Genomic DNA, 16233 nt, shown 5'->3' with positions numbered 1-16233 from the left:
TCCATCCGTTTTAGAGAAACAAGAATTCCACCTAAAATATGAAAGCTGGGATTCTTGTGCGATAAGCTGCGCTGAAACCCAGATTCCGCCTTTGCAGAGTGAAACCGAAGATGACGACAGAGCAACAAGCGCGCATCCGCCGATCCACCCCCGCTCTCCGCCACGTCCCCCTTTCTTCCTCCTCCTCGATGCGCGCTGGAACACCGAAAGGAAGTCAGCCGCCGAGGCCTCTGATGTCATCGCCTCCTAGCCCAACGCCCAATGGGAAGGCGGAGAGGCGGAGCCGGATGCACCGTAACGAGACCAGGGCTAGACGCCGCCTGTTGCTAGGGTCGCGAAGTTGGGTAGCAACGACAGCGCAGGCCGGAGCGCGAGTCTGGAGCGCGGGGCGTGCCGGGAGCTTGCCAGGGCCTGCCCCGGGGCCCGCTGCCATGCAGGGCTCCATGGTCCGGCGTACGCAGGAGCTGCTGGGGCGAGTGATTCGGAAACCGCCCCTCACGGAACGCCTTCTCAGCAAGCCCCCCTTCCGCTACCTGCACGACGTGATAGGGGAGGTCAGGCGGGGCGAGAGGGCGCGGGGGCTGTGTGTGTCGAGGAGAAGGGGCCGGCTGGCGTTCCCCCGTTGCCAGGCAACCCGGGGCGGCGGCTGCGGGAGGGAAGCGTGTGCGCGGGAAGGGGTGGTTATGCCGCCGCCGCCGCCACCGCCACGCACATCCCTGGAAGCGTCGATGCCAATTTCGTCTCCCCCGGCCACCCCTCGGATTTCCACCCCTATCCAGAGTGGCCACTCTCAAACGGCCTCTGCAGCTGCACCGTATAGATAGAGAGAGTGCATTGGCTTGGGCCAAAGGACATAACATACGCCGTAAACAGATGCAGAATCTCAAAATGTAGTCGGTCATTGAGCGTTAAAACAATCCACTACATGCTGCAGCGCACAGGCATGCAAAGCTATTCTTCCAGTTGTTTGTTGGCTAGCAGAAGTCCATTTTTACTGGACATGCCAGCAAGAAGTGATCCCGGCCTTGCCTCTTTATAGATAGGGCAACTCAGTCATTAGTATGGCGGGTGCTGTGCCTTTGATCTCTCCATGAAGTGAAAAAGCTTGGCCTGTAGATCATGCTACTGTTAAAAGCACAGCTATGTAGGCCAGTATGGAGGTAGAGAAGACTTCTTGTAGTAATGGTAGTGGAGCATGATCAGGCTGAGTGAAATCTGCCTCAGTTATGTATCCTTGGAATTATGAAAACCTTCTCTTCCACTTGTTGTTGTTGTTCAGTCGTTCAATCGAGTCCGACTCTTCGTGACCCCATGGACCATAGCACGCCAGGCCTTCCTGTCCTGCGCTCTCTCCCGGAGCGTGCTCAAGTTCATATTCATTGCATCGGTGATGCTATCTAGCCATCTCATCCTCTGCCGTCCCCTTCTCCTTTTGCCTTCAGTCTTTCCCAGCATCAGGGTCTTTTCCAGGGAGTTTTCTCTTCGCATTAGGTGGCCAAAATATTGGAGCTTCAGCTTCAGTGTCTATCCTTCCAATGAGCACTCCGGGTTGATTTCCTTTAGGATGGACTGATTTGACCTCCTTGCAGTCCATGGGACCCGTAAGAGTCTTCTCCAGCACCACAGTTCGAAAGCATCAATTCTTTGGCGCTCAGCCTTCCTTATAGTCCAGCTCTCACAGCCATACATTACTACTGGGAAAACCATAGCTTTGATTAGACAGACCTTTGTCAGCGAGGTGATGTCTCTGCTTCTTACTATGCTGTCTAGGTTTGCCATAGCTTTCCTCCCAAGGAGCAAGCGTCTTTTAATTTCATGGCTACAGTCACCGTCTGCGGTGATCTTGGAGCCCAAGAAAATAAAATCTGTCACAGCTTCCATTTCTTCCCCTTCTATATGCCAGGAAGTGATGGGGCCAGATGCCATGATCTTAGTTTTTTTAATGTTGAGTTTCAAACCAGCTTTTGCACTCTCCTCTTTCACCCTCAACAAGAGGCTCTTTAGATCCTCTTCGCTTTCTGCCATTCGGGTGGTATCATCTGCATATTGGAGGTTGTTGATAATTCTCCCAGCAATCTTAATTCCGACCTGTGATTCATCCAACCCGGCGTTTCTCATGATGTACTCTGCATATAAGTTAAATAAGCAGGGTGACAATATGCAGCCTTGTCGTACTCCTTTCCCAATTTTGAACCAATCGGTTGTTCCATGCCTGGTTCTTACTGTTGCTTCTTGACCCTCGTACAAGTTTCTCAGGAGACAGGTAAGGTGGTCTGGTACTCCCATCACTTTAAGAATTTGCCACAGTTCGTTGTGATCCACACAATCAAAGGCTTTAGCATAGTCAATGAAGCAGAAATAGACGTTTTTCTGGAATTCTCTTGCTTTCTCCATGATCCAGCGAACGTTGGCGATTTGATCTCTAGTTCCTCTGCCTCTTCGAAACCCAGCTTGTACTTCCAGTAGTTCTCGGTTCGCATACTGCTGAAGCCTAGCTTGTAGGATTTTGAGCATCACCTTGCTGGCATGTGAAATGAGCACAATTGTGCGGTAGTTTGAACATTCTTTGGCGTTGCCCATCTTTGGAATTGGAATGTAAACTGACCTTTTCCAGTCTTGCGGCCACTGTTGAGTGTTCCAGATTTGTTGGCATATTGAGTGCAGCACTTTAACAGCATCATCTTTTAGGATTTTAAATAGCTTAGCTGGAATACTGTCATCTCCGCTAGCTTTGTTGTAAGTAATGCTTCCTAAGGCCCACTTGACTTCACTCTCTAGGATGTCCGGCTCAAGTTCAGTGACCACACTATCATGGCTATCAGGGACATTCAGATCTTTCCTGTATAGTTCTTCTGTGTATTCTTTCCACCTCTTCTTAAGCTCATCTGCTTCTGTGAGGTCCCTGCCTTCTTTGTCCTTTATCATGCCCGTCTTTGCACAAAACGTTCCCTTGAGATCTCCGATTTTCTTGAAGAGATCTCTAGTCTTTCCCATTCTGTTTTCCTTGATTTCTTTGCATTGTTCATTTAAGAAGGCCTTCTTGTCTCTCCTTGCTATTCTCTGGAACTCTGCTTTCAGTTGGATTTATCTTCCCCTTTCTCCCTTGCTTTTCGCTTCCCTTCTTTCCTCAGCTACTTGTAAAGCCTCATCAGACAGCCACTTGGCTTTCTTCCATTTCTTTTTTTGGGGGATGGATCGAGTTGCTGCCTCCTGAACAATGTTACGGACCTCCGTCCATAGTTCCTCAGGCACTCTGTCTATCAGGTCTAATCCCTGAAATCTATTCCTCACCTCCACTGTATATTCATCAGGGATATGATTGAGGTCATACCTGAATGGTTTAGTGGTTTTCCCTACGTTCTTCAATTTCAGCCGACATTTTGCAACATGAAGCTCATGATCTGAGCCACAGTCAGCTCCAGGTCTTGTTTTGACTGACTGTATGGAGCTTCTCCATCTTTGGCTGCAAAGGACATAATCAATCTGATTTCAATATTGACCATCTGGTGATGTCCATGTGTAGAGTCGTCTCTTGTGCTGTTGGAAAAGAGTGTTTGCTATGATCAGCATGTTCTCTTGGCAAAACTCAATTAGCTTTTGTCCTGCTTCATTTTGTACACCAAGGCCATGCTTGCCTGTTATCCCAGTGATTTCTTGACTTCCTACTTTAGCATTCCAATCCCCTATGATGAAGAGGACATCTATTTTTGGTGTTAGTTCTAGAAGGTGTTGGAGGTCTTCATAGAACCGATCAACCTCAGCTTCTTTGTCCTCAGTGGCTGGGGCATAGACTTGAATTACTGTGATGTTGAATGGTTTGCCTTAGACTGAGATCATTCTATCGTTTTTGAGATTGTACCCCAGTACTGCTTGTTGACTATGAGTGCTACTCCATTTCTTTTAAGGGATTCTTGCCCACAGTAGTAGATATGATGGTCACCTGAATTAAATTCGCCCATGCCTGTCCATTTTAGTTCGCTGATTCCCAAGATGTTGATGTTCAGTCTTGCCATCTCATGTTTGACCACCTCCAGTTTACCTTGATTCATTGATCTGACATTCCAGGTTCCTAAACAATATTGTTCTTTACAGCATCGGATTTTCTTTTCACCACCAGACACATCCACAGCTGAGTGTCCTTTCGGCTTTGGCCCAGCCGCTTCACTCTTTCTGGCGCTACTTGGAAATACCCTCTGCTCTTCCCCAGTGGTATATTGGACACCTTCCGACCTGAGGGGCTCATCTTCCGGCGTCATCTCTTTTAGCCTTGTGATACGTTCCATGGGGTTTTCTTGGCAAGAATACTGGAGTGGGTTGCCATTTCCTTCTCCAGTGGACCACATTTTGTCAGAACTCTCTGCCATGACCTGTCTGTCTTGGGTGGCCCTGCACGGCATAGCTTATGGCTTCCCTGAGTTACGCAAGCCCCTTCACCACAACAAGGCAGTGATCCATGAAGGGGATCTCTTCCACTGCCACCACCCAATTCCGTCCCATTCTATTCCATTCCAGGTGGTCTTGTGACATAAATCTTTGTGGACTAGAGCCCACTGAGTCACATACATTACATGTTAGTTTCCTTTAGCAAATATGGGTACATATGGGTCTAGGAGGGAAAGAAATGTGAACATTGGGATCAAAAGGCCATGCAATACAAGAGACCTCTGGTTTTGCTTTATAAGAGACACAGTGGTGTAGTTGTAGTACTGGATTCAGGAAATGCAGGTTCTCATGCCCACTTAGCTATGAAGCTCACTGGGTGATCTAGGCCACTCTCTTTCATCCTAACCCACCTCAGAGGGTTGTAAAGCTAAAAGGGGTAGAGGGAGAACCATGAATGTCACCTTGCACTCCTTGAAGGAAAAGTGAGATAGAAATCTAATAGTAATAGTCTGTATTACTGTTACAACCAAGGGTCTTGTGGCACCTTAAGGCAAACATATTTATTGCCCCAGTTTGCATGATCATGACAGCTTAAACAAGCTATGGCATGTGCCAGGCACTATTTGCTTAATTACCCACCCAGGAGTGGCTTGTTGTGTCTTTCGAACCCAGGTGGCATGGCTTTTTTGAAGGGGAAACAACCCCCTCAACAGCGGCTTATTTAAGGCATGGTGATTGTGCAAACTGGACCATTGTGGCCTAAGCTTTCATTAACAAGAGCCCATTTCATCAGATATATGAGGTGTTATCCTAATCTGGAACATGGGTACAGAGGAAAACACGCACGTGTAAATGGTGGGGCCAAAAGATCATGAAATGTAAGAAGAAGTAGATTTGCAAAGCCTGAATGTATGATAACAACATATACACCTACCCCATAGATGACTGCGTCACTTATATTTCAAGACTGGGCTTGGCCCATCAAACCTATATCCTGCTATAATGCTATTTATTTATTCAGCTGCAGTTCTTTGGCCATTTTCCTGGAAGTAAGCCTTACTTCCAAGTAAACTTGTATAGGATTGTTCAGTGAAGTGCCAAGACTAGCAGACAAGACCCTTAGCTTGTTGTAACAAAAATTGTTACCTTCTGCAATTTACTTTATCTCTCCAATATAAAAATAGGACTGGTGGATGGATTTAAGGGTTTGGAGACTGATATCCTTCCCCATTTTAAATAAAATTATGTGAGGTCTCAGTTAAAAACAAACAAACCATGACTTGGTTATAAAAAGGTAGACAGAGGACAAAAATATATAAGCTTGGATCTGGAGTTCCCATGAGTAGAAGTCTGCTCACTGGACATTCCTGCAGGCTGAAGGGATGGGGAGGTGATTTTCACGAATTCTGCCTTCTCCCTACAGCCCCCCAGCAAGCTGCTCTGGAGGGTTGAGGGACCCTCAGGAACAATGTGGGAGGTGTCATGTGGGGCTGCAGGGGTAAAAATGAAAATCACCTCCACTTATTTTAGCTTCATGTGGCTAAATTAGCAAGTGCTTAACACTCCCATTGAAAGCAGCCGAAATCATTTGGAATTTGGCTGGATTGTTCCCATACTAAAGATCTTCAAAAAGACAAAAAAATTAAATGGCCTGTTCACGCACACAAGGGGAGAGGGTGGTTAGGGTAATTCGGGGCGAGGGGTAGTGAAACCACAACATGCAGGCCTGCCAGATGGTCATGAAACCATGCAGCGCCACATGGTTCCACTAACCACCCTCCTCCATAGTTACGTGGTGATCGTCCCAGCATGGTTACTGTGCATCCTGTCATCCTCTGTGGTGTGAACGGGCCCCCAGTGGCTGCTCTGGCAGCCAAAATGGCCACGCAACCATAGAGAAAGTCCACAGCGGTTGGAGCATCGCCGGCAGTGGTGGATGTTCTAGCCTCCAGACTCTACGGTCATGGCCTGGAAGTCCTCTGGAGCCCTTTTAAACCATCAGGAAGCCAGACAGCACAGTAGGCCACGCTGTTGCAGTGTGGTGGTTAGCTAGGGTGGCTAATTAACCACAAGGAATGTGGTCCTCGCACGACACGCTAAGCCACCGTGGTTAGCGGAAATTCCCTGACCATCGTGGCTTTGTGTTAAATGTGAATAGGGCCATAGCTGTCAATAGAGGAAGGTCTCAAAAATGGAAAGGGTTGGATGCAGCTTCTTTTCCACCAGTGGGAGCATTCCCTCAATGGAGGTCTGCTCAGAATGTTCCTGCTAGTAGAAAGTGTGTGTGTGGGGGGTGATCTCTGTTAATTCCCCCGCATACATCCCAGCACTGCCTCTCCCACTGTTTCAGTAGACCCCCAAAACCTCAATAACAGGTTTAAGGGGCATAGGTGACTGCAGAGAGAAAGGGAATAGATGAAGATCACATCCTCCTATTTATGCCAGCAGGATTGTTCTTCTGGATCAGAAGCCTCTAGAGCATTATGCAAAGAGAAGCTGCATCTGCCAAAAGTTTTACTTGTTTTATTTATTTGTTTGATTTATATCCTGCCTTTCAAGGTGGTTTCTTCTTTACTTCTCTTCTTTGCAACTGGTAACGGCATGATGACATTGAGAATTTGGCAGTCCTACATATTAGCAGCCATCAATAACATAGCAACTGATCCATTATACTCCCATAACCCATTGGTGGCTCAAGTTCTACATTTGAGTATTACCATCTTGGCCTTGTAGCTGGTTAAACCTGATTTAATCATAATCGTATTTTGCCAGTCTGGATGCTATGGCAATACCTCAATACAAATTCCATTGCAGTAGTAATGAAGAGAACTTACTCTAAACCAATTAACACTGAAAAGTTAGTCATTGTTTTGGAAATACTCTACAGCATATTATATCAACTAAGAGATACGCAAAAAAAAACCTCAGAAAAACCCAGAGTCCTACAAGAGCTTCCAGTGCCCATAACCTAGCTGGCCCCACTGGTTTATATTATAATATCAAGTTGTTGAAAGAATAATTGTTTCTGAACAGAGAATGGTCATAACCAAAGGGAACTTTGCTAGACTGTATGTAATATGAGCCACAAACTTTTGTCATAAACAGAACATAGGAACGCTATACAGAGGAGAATTTCACTGGAGATTATCATGATGATCTCTACAGTTACCTGAACCTGTGTTAAAACAATTTTGTATCCTTCGGGGAAAATACTTTTGATAGAATTGTAGTACATGTGAAGTCTCACTGAAAAGTGATAAACCTGAAAACATTAGGATCTCTATGGAAGTGCAGACATAGCTGCCCGCCAAATCCAGAAACAAAACACATTGTTTTTATTGTTTTAAAGGTAATTAGATCAACTGGTTTTATGAAAGGACTGTACACAGAAGCAGAGATGAAATCTGATAATGTTAAGGTATGTATACACTTCCATTATTTAATTTTTTTAAGTGTTAAGAAATACTACAGGTGCGTGCTCGCACTCACAAACATAAACCTTTAAGTATGATTTGATGTAATGGCTGAACTGTACCAAAATGCTACATGATCTAAATGTATTTAAGATTATATGCCATTAAGAGTACAATTTATGCTACAGTCTGGAGAATTAACTTGAAGTGTTGCTCTACTAGGATAAAGATACAAAAATCAGCTTCCTTCAGAAAGCTATTGATGTTGTCATCATGGTGACAGGGGAGCCTTTGTCAGTGAAGCCAGCACGTATTGTTGCTGGACATGAACCTGAACGAACCAATGAACTGCTGCAAGCAATTGCTAAATGCTGTCTCAATAAGGTAGGATCTCAACAGACATTTTTTAATCCATGGCGTTCAGCATTACTAAATGTTTCCATTCAAATGCAGTTCTGGAACCCCAGCTGGAGGAAAGGTAGATTGGGAAAAGGTGAGGGAAGAGTCACTGGCAGCTTGGGTGGGAATTGTAGGGGAAGAGTTAAGCATCTATCTCTCATCCTCTGCTTTCCAAAATTCACCCCTTTGCAACAGAGGTGCAGCAGACAGGCATTTGTATACATGAGTTAGTTAGTAACTTGTTTATCCACACATCTGTGCAGCATGTATGTGATTCACCTAATGGAATCTGGACTTCTCTTGACAGCTTAAAGAACGTAAATCTCCTTGGGCTCCTCAGAACAGAAGTGGAAAGTCAGGGTACAAATTATTTTACATAAATCATAAATTAATAATAACATACAAAATTATTCCATTACTATTGGATACTTCTCTCCTAGGGTGCTTCATATAATACAGTAAAATTCAGTTGCTATTTGAGGTGTTTGCATAAAATATGCAACAAAACATTTAAAAAAATTTAAAGAAGCTTTAAAAAGAGAGAAGGGGACGATAGACTAAAGAAGTAATTAACAGTAGATCTCTTGAAATCTCTTGGGAAATAAACAAGTCTTTAGCTTTTTAGAAGTGATTAGATAGAAACAAATATGAATATTTGGAAGACTGGAATTCAACACTGAGGTACCTGTCACAACAAAGGCCTAAGAGCAACAAGGTGGGACAGCAAAAATAGGATACCAAAGTGATTGGTGGTGCCTGAATGCATTTTTTAAAAATCCAGTGCTCTAAATTGATTTGGATCTGATTTAGGATGTTTGATTTATATTTAAATATAAGTCAAATATATATAATAAATATTATATATATTTATTATATTTATATATTAAATAAATATATATTTTACTAAATCTATATTAACAATTATATTTAGTAAATAAAACTTTAAAAAAGGACACCATATTAATTTTTTGTGTTCTATAAATACCTCTTCTTATATACATACTTTTCAATAGTGAAAAGTAGTTGAACTGAAACTATTATTTTTTCCCCTCCTGTTCAAATAAGTCCACATAGGGGGCAATCCTGTGCTCACTGGGAGAGTGTCTGAGGTGCCCTAGGATATTACAGACCTTTCTCAGAGCTACACCGGACCTGGAGCTGGCATTATAACTTCCCTCACATTAGAGTATAGGCAGGGCAGAGGTGGGGGGAGGTCAAAAGGAAAAAAATAAACTCCCCCCTCCCCCCTTGGTCCTGTGAACTGGCTGAGCTTTGATTGTGGCAGAATAGTCACCATGGATTCTCTCTGCTCACCCCTCCATAGAATTTCTCTGTCAATGTGTGTCACATTATAATAAAACAAATTTCAAGATTTACTTGGAAGTTATTCTTGTTGGTCAGCTTTAAACATTTTAAGACAGAGCATTAATGCCCCTCACTCTGTTTAAATTTTAAGAAAAAAATGAAGGCACTGAAAACAGTTAAGGTACTCATTTTAGCATGTCCAAAGAGCTGTGCAGGATTGATTTTATATGTATATTTTATCAATTACTATAGATAAAATAGATCTATAGATTTTATCTATATCTATTCCTAGAGATAGTCACCTGAAAAAAGTCAGTTACAACTTTGAAACTGCTCTATTAGACTGATATTGTATGCATTCATTATGCTACTGATTAATTTTATGACACAATCAATTTTTAGAAATGGAAGATTTTCCTTAGAAATATATAGCTGTGGAAAAAATTCCATCCCTCATCACTGTCTATTGTTTTATCACCCATTAAGGAAAGCTAAGTATAAGGCATTCCTATCATCAGAGCCTAAATACCAACCTGTGGCTGGTATGTAGCTTCTCTGGCTCCAGTGGAATTAGTTTTTTCTGCAACTTGGCAAGCATCTCTTTCTGTGAAAGCAGGTTCATTTGTTGTTTGCAGAGCAAAGGCAGGGAAAGCCCATAGGACAAAACCTGGCTCTTGTTTTAAGATACTTAAAGTCCCAAAGTAACGTAAACATATTTCAGTAACCAATACAGAATATTTCACTAACCAATACAAGTGTACAGATAATAAAACAATTATTTGGAGCATTGTATTTATTAGTGAAATCCTATGGTGAATACTTTCCTTTCACAATTATCACTCTGTTTTTTTAAATACCAGTGGTGAGCTCCAATTTGAAATGATAATCAACAGAGTAGTGGAGGTGTATCATATTATTCATCAGCAGGATCATATTGTGGATATTTTGGAATAATGGAATTACAGAAAAATCTACCTGCAATCTTGCCCTGTGTGTGTTTACTTAGAACAGGAGTACAGAACCTCTTTCAGCCCGAGGGCTGAATTCCATTTTGGAGAAGCTCTCAGGGGCCACACTCCAGTGGTAGGCAAGGCCAAAGGCAGCAGGGATGGGACCAAAAAACAAAAAATAACATCATATTTTAGTTTAAACCTCTTACTGCCAGTAACCAAGCCTTAGGAGAAGCATTTCAACCTTTTAGAATGGGGCATGGTGGTGGTGGTGGGGGAACTGCACAAAAGCCAGGAAACTAGATGATTGCTGGTTGGGGGGAAAGAGGATGGGACCTTGTGTGGAACCTGGGACAGCTGTATTGGAACCCCTGGAGGGGCAGATTTGGCCCCCAGGCCTGAGGTTCTGCATCCCTGACTTACCAGTAAGCCACACTGAGTTGAATGGAACTTACTCCCTCCTGAGCATGATCAGGGTTGTAGCCCTAAAAGGAATTACTGTGTTGAGTTGAAAGGAATGGTAGTGAGATTGAATGCAATTTTTTTTAAAGAAAGCCTAAAGTGAGTTACAGAAATGACAATTGTGAGCTAAAACTTTATACGTCAGTTTGAGTTGAATTTTCTCTTTTGTAGCTATCCAGTGATGAAGCTGTTCAAAAAGTCCTTGCTGGGGAGAAAGCTGATATCAAAGGACGGATTCCATCATCTTCTAAATCTCAAAACAGAGAATCTAGAACAGAAGAACATAGATCCCATAAAGAGGTATGTGAATAATGTTGTAGATAAAAAGATTATACGTTTTATTTGTTGCATGAAAAGCAAGGGAAAGCATTGTTTTCTGATTATTATTTTTACCTTTTATTATTTAGGGACGAGGTGACTCTGAAATAAAAGATAAAAGTACAAGTCAAGACCAAAAACCTGAGGAAGAGAGCAAACGAAAAGAAAAGGAAAGTGACAAACATAAAGATTATGAGAACCATCACAAAAATCTTGATAAAGACAATTTTAAAGAAGTTGAAAAACATGAAAGAGAGAGAAACAAGAACAGATCATCCAAACAGGGAAAAGAAACAGAGAAAATTAGAGACAAAGAAAAAGGAGATGGAGAAGGAGAAAAAGAGGATCGGGATAAAGAAAGGGACAAGGAAAGGAAACAACATGACGGAGGAAGAGAAAAAGACAAATTAAGAGAAAAAGATAAAGAAAAGAGTAGGGACAAGGATAAGGAACATGAGAAGGTCAGAGATAGGGGAAAGGATAGAGAAAAAGACAAACGAAGAGAACGGGGCAAAGATACGGAGCAGTCGCGAGAACAAGGAAAGGACAAAGCAGAAAAAAAGGTAGAGGCTTTTTTTCATGTGTACACTGGCAGTTCATGGGAACTGTAATTAAATCTCGATCAAATCTGTGTTTAAATAATGCATTTGTTGTTTCAGTTTTGTTGTATTTTTTTTGCACATAAGACTTTTATTTAGCGTAGAATAGGAATTGCAATCAGAGCTGGGTAGGTAAAATAATAATACCAGTTTTGCAGTAAGAAAAACCAAATTCTCTGACCTGAATATTTGTAGTAGTCTTTTTTAATTTCTTTTTCTTATTTTATATTTCATAAAACAAAACATTTAAAATCACATCCAGCCCATGGTCAACATATCCTTTAATGCTAGGTTATTAGGCTTATATTGGTTCTAAAATTAGGTAAATAAAGTTCAGTTACTCTGGAAACTTTCTTTCAAGATATTTCTTCCTTACTAAAGTTGTTTATAATGGGTCATTTTACTCATCAGAGTCATATTCCATATTTTCCTTCTCCATTGACCAAGAGTGGGAGTAAATGGTGATTTCCATGCTTTTGCCAGCAGCATAAAAGCCCCTGATAGCATACATATTACTGATACTATGTATTCCTTCCTAACCTGACCTTTTATTGCTCTCAGCAATATTATTTTATGATATAATTGTATCTCATAGCCAATCATATCTTTAATACCTTGAAAGACATCCAGCCAATATTTTTTCACTTTCATGCATTCCCACCAAATGGGCAAATATGCCCCTGGCCTTTTGACATCACCAGCATGTCAGACCTGTTTAGATACATTTAAGCAATTTTTACAGGTGTATACTACCATTTGTACAATATCTTATAATTAGTCTTTAAGATGGAGGAGGTGTTTTGTTGTTGTTCAATCGTTCAGTCGTGTCCGACTCTTTGTGACCCCATGGACCATAGCACGCCAGGCCTTCCTGTCCTGCGCTCTCTCCTGGAGCGTGCTCAAGTCCATATTCATTGCATCAGTGATGCTATCCAGCCATCTCATCCTCTGTCGTCCCCTTCTCCTTTTGCCTTCAGTCTTTCCCAGCATCAGGGTCTTTTCCAGGGAGTTTTCTCTTCGCATTAGGTGGCCAAAATATTTGAGCTTCAGCTTCAGTATCTATCCTTCCAATGAGCAGTCAGGGTTGATTTCCTTTAGGATGGACTGATTTGACCTCCTTGCAGTCCAGGGGACTTGTAAGAGCTTTCTCCAGCACCACTTGACAGTCCACCAAAGGGTATGGGCAGAAAGAAGCAGTTGCTGCTTCTTTGAAAATATAAAAGCTAGCAGTTATACAGATTGGTCTTTAATAGTAATCAGAACATATAGTTTCCTTGTAAGGCAGAGCACAGAAAAAAGAAAAACTGTGGTTGTTCCTAAATTAGCAATGGTGGAAATGGATTTTTAGAATAAATATAAAAATGAACCACTGGAAATCTCAGGGCATGCTTCAGTTGCTGAACTGACTGAGGTTATATAGGATTATATTGATTAACCAGTCAATTGTTTAACCAGTTTGGCCACCCTAATGGTGAAAAAAGTATGTAAAATATATATGGGAATGGCTGTGTTACCATGATTGAGGAATGAAATACTGTGGCCATTCTGATAAAGCATTTTATGATACTAATACAGCACCCATGTCATATGAACTAATATGTGATACAGTCCTGAAACTGCTTAATTCTAAAACAATGATCCAGTCAAGGTAAGTGCTAACTCATATTGATTTCAGTGTGTAAGGGAGCAATCCTATGGCCACTAGACACTGTTTAGAGGACCATAGGAATTTTCAGTTTCTGGGAACTGACGTCAGAGCCAGGGCTCTGAACGCGGTTCCCAGAAACTAAGCTCCCCTCCCCTGCCCCGCCCCTTGTAGCTGGCACAGTTCTCTTCGCACCAGCTACATCTCTGCGCTCAGAAACAGAGCATGGAGATGAGGAAAAGGGGGTGGTCCTAGGGGCAGGATGGGGAAGAGACCACTGAAGCCACATTATGCAGTTTCCAGTGTGCTGCATGGCCTCCTTCCGACCCCAAAGCCATGGCTACACAGCCAGAATCGGCTATCTAGCCAAAAATGTAGGGTGGCTGGAGCATGGAGGTGACAATCGTCTCCATGCTCTGGCCGCCATGCATTGGATACTCGGCAGCCTTCAATGATCTTCATAGGATTGCACCCTAACTGAAGCATGTTCTTAATTGATTGTGCTTAACTTTGGTTTAATCATGCCCCATTGTTTTGATTTAACAGAGTACTGACTTACATGATTAATGCATAAATTTTGTAAGCAAGTAGACAAATTTAAAGAAACAAATCTAGACATGTACATCACCATTTCAGCTGTAACATGAAATATGGACAATGTGAAAGCATTCAGAGCATTTGGTCATCAAAAGTTTTGTACCTAAAAAGAAAAAGAAAATCAAGGGTTTTGTACATGGGACTATACCATACAAATCTGAAGTCCTCTCAGTTAGTTAGTGGTAGCGGTTTCTTAATGCAGACTTTAAAAGCAGAATTGGATAAATATAATATGACCTATTGCTGTCGTTTAATTTTAACAAACACAATATTGTGTTCACTATTTTTTCTGCCTCCCTAGCCCATAGGATCTGAAGAGAGTATAACTAAAAAATCATTGGAAAGAACTATAAAAGATAAAGCTGAGCCAGATAAAGAAGTAAGTAATAGAAAATATGCATTTTGCAAATGATTGGAATCTCTCACTGTTATCCTCCTCAAACAAGTGAAAATTAGCATGACCAGGATGGCATGGGATTTAAAAATATTAAACCACTTAAAAAGTTATTCAACTTATTTATTAAAATAGCACAAACCTGAAGTTCACATGTAAAAAATACGTTTTGGCACTGCACGAACAAGCCCTGCGTTCACATATTCCTTCCTGCCCTCTCCCCTTCTGTAATGTTTATATCAGTTATATATGCACCAGCAAATTGTGGCTTCTATGAAAGCCACAATTTGCTGGTGCAAATTAATTTTTTTTAATCAATTAATTAATTGATTAAAACAAAGTCCATGAGGCGCACCTGAGCGTAAAGCTTATTCATGAACTGTAGTTTGCCATTACATGTGAACTAACCCTGAGTAAAAGAGACTTTACAGTCAAAATCTCATTGGGGTGGAGCAGAGGAGTCTTTACTCAAGGGAAAAAAGTAGAAATGTTGCCTGCGTAAGCATTAAGGAAATTACCTTTATGGCTTTCTGAGGAGTATTCCAGATAGTCTTCCTAATTTGATTTATTCAAGCTATGACCAAAGAGCCACATTTCAGTTTTGAAAAATGGTCTCTATTTTTTTGGTATTCCAAAATTGGTCTTCAGTCTTTTTTCCAAGGCTTCAGCGTGTGAGTAGAGGTTCTCATGCAGATGGAACATCATCACTGTTAAGATTCCCATGTATTGTTTTGGTATACAGGTGAATGAATAAGTAGAAATGGAGTTTTAGAGAAGTTCTGATATTTGTGGTTTGGCTAGAGTGACCAGAGTTTGGCTAGAGCAAAGAAGGACAGGGATTGTGTACCTTTAGTAGTAGTGTAGAACAGGGAATTGCAGCTTGTTATATGACAACTTTTACCTGCCAAAATGCCCTCTTCTATACAGGTACAGGAGCTTTGCCCTCCTTTCTTTTGGCCACCCTAACTGAATGTCGTTCACCCTCTCTGTGAGCCTCTCCTGTTTCTTCTTTCTCTATGGTTTAAGGGATATATTTGTGCCTATTCTTCCCCTCCCCTCTCTTACTCCTTACTGATAGGGAAGAGCAGTCATACTGAATCTTTGCCCTGACCGCAATGTTTACCACAGTGCTTCAAATATAGGGGGAAAGGCAGGGTTTTTAATGAAATCCACAAGTACCAACTCCTGGCTGCCCCACTCCCAGTTTAGCCAAATCATGACATGAACCTACCCTTCTAAGGGTGCAATCCTGTGGATGTTTAGACAGGAAAAAGTCCTACAACTCTCAGCATTCCCCAGCCAGCTTAGAGAATTGTAGGTAAATAGCCTTTTTTCATTATTACTATTGTATATTTTCTCAAGAGTGAAAACTCAACAAGGTTATCAAAGCAACATCCAACAAAGGGACCTAGACAACGACCCAAACCAGGAGGTGAAGGTAACTAAAGCAAGCCTTTTTGTTTAATTATATACTGCGGGTTCCTTGATATTTGGAGCACTTCATAGTCTATGGCACAGTACAGACATAACAGGAAAGCATACTTTCCTACCATATGAACAAGCCAACATGAGCCTTGGGGTTATTCATTTCCCCCTTCCCTACTCTTTTGCGCACTTCAGGGGATTACAAGCTTTTATTTTCAATTTTAAACTAACCACAATTCCCATTGATGTCTGAACTCGGGGAACTCTGGTTTGTTTAAACTATGTAGTGAGAACAAATAGGATCAAACCATGGTTTTAGATCCTGACTTGTTCTCAAACCGTA

General features: G+C 41.9%; 1 protein-coding gene across 6 annotated transcripts in view; it reads left to right on the top strand.

Moving 5' to 3' along the window:
- Positions 1 to 322: 322 nt before the first annotated feature.
- IFT54 (intraflagellar transport 54) overlaps positions 323 to 16233 on the top strand; it is a 39312-nt gene continuing 23401 nt past the window's right edge. For all 6 annotated transcript variants that reach the window (XM_084820076.1, XM_084820066.1, XM_084820057.1 and 3 more), the window contains exons 1-7: positions 323 to 554; positions 7733 to 7801; positions 8019 to 8180; positions 11084 to 11212; positions 11320 to 11793; positions 14373 to 14450; positions 15828 to 15903. In XM_084820076.1, coding sequence (XP_084676202.1) covers positions 432 to 554; positions 7733 to 7801; positions 8019 to 8180; positions 11084 to 11212; positions 11320 to 11793; positions 14373 to 14450; positions 15828 to 15903 — 1111 coding nt within the window. In that variant the 5' untranslated portion in view covers positions 323 to 431. The remainder of the gene's footprint in view (positions 555 to 7732; positions 7802 to 8018; positions 8181 to 11083; positions 11213 to 11319; positions 11794 to 14372; positions 14451 to 15827; positions 15904 to 16233) is intronic.

This window comes from Heloderma suspectum, chromosome 1, assembly GCF_057233095.1.
Source record: "Heloderma suspectum isolate Gila_16-S chromosome 1, 16-S_ref, whole genome shotgun sequence".
Classification (NCBI taxonomy): domain Eukaryota; kingdom Metazoa; phylum Chordata; class Lepidosauria; order Squamata; family Helodermatidae; genus Heloderma; species Heloderma suspectum.
The sequence above is the reverse complement of the archived record's forward strand: the minus strand, read 5'-3'. Positions and strand labels throughout refer to the sequence as shown.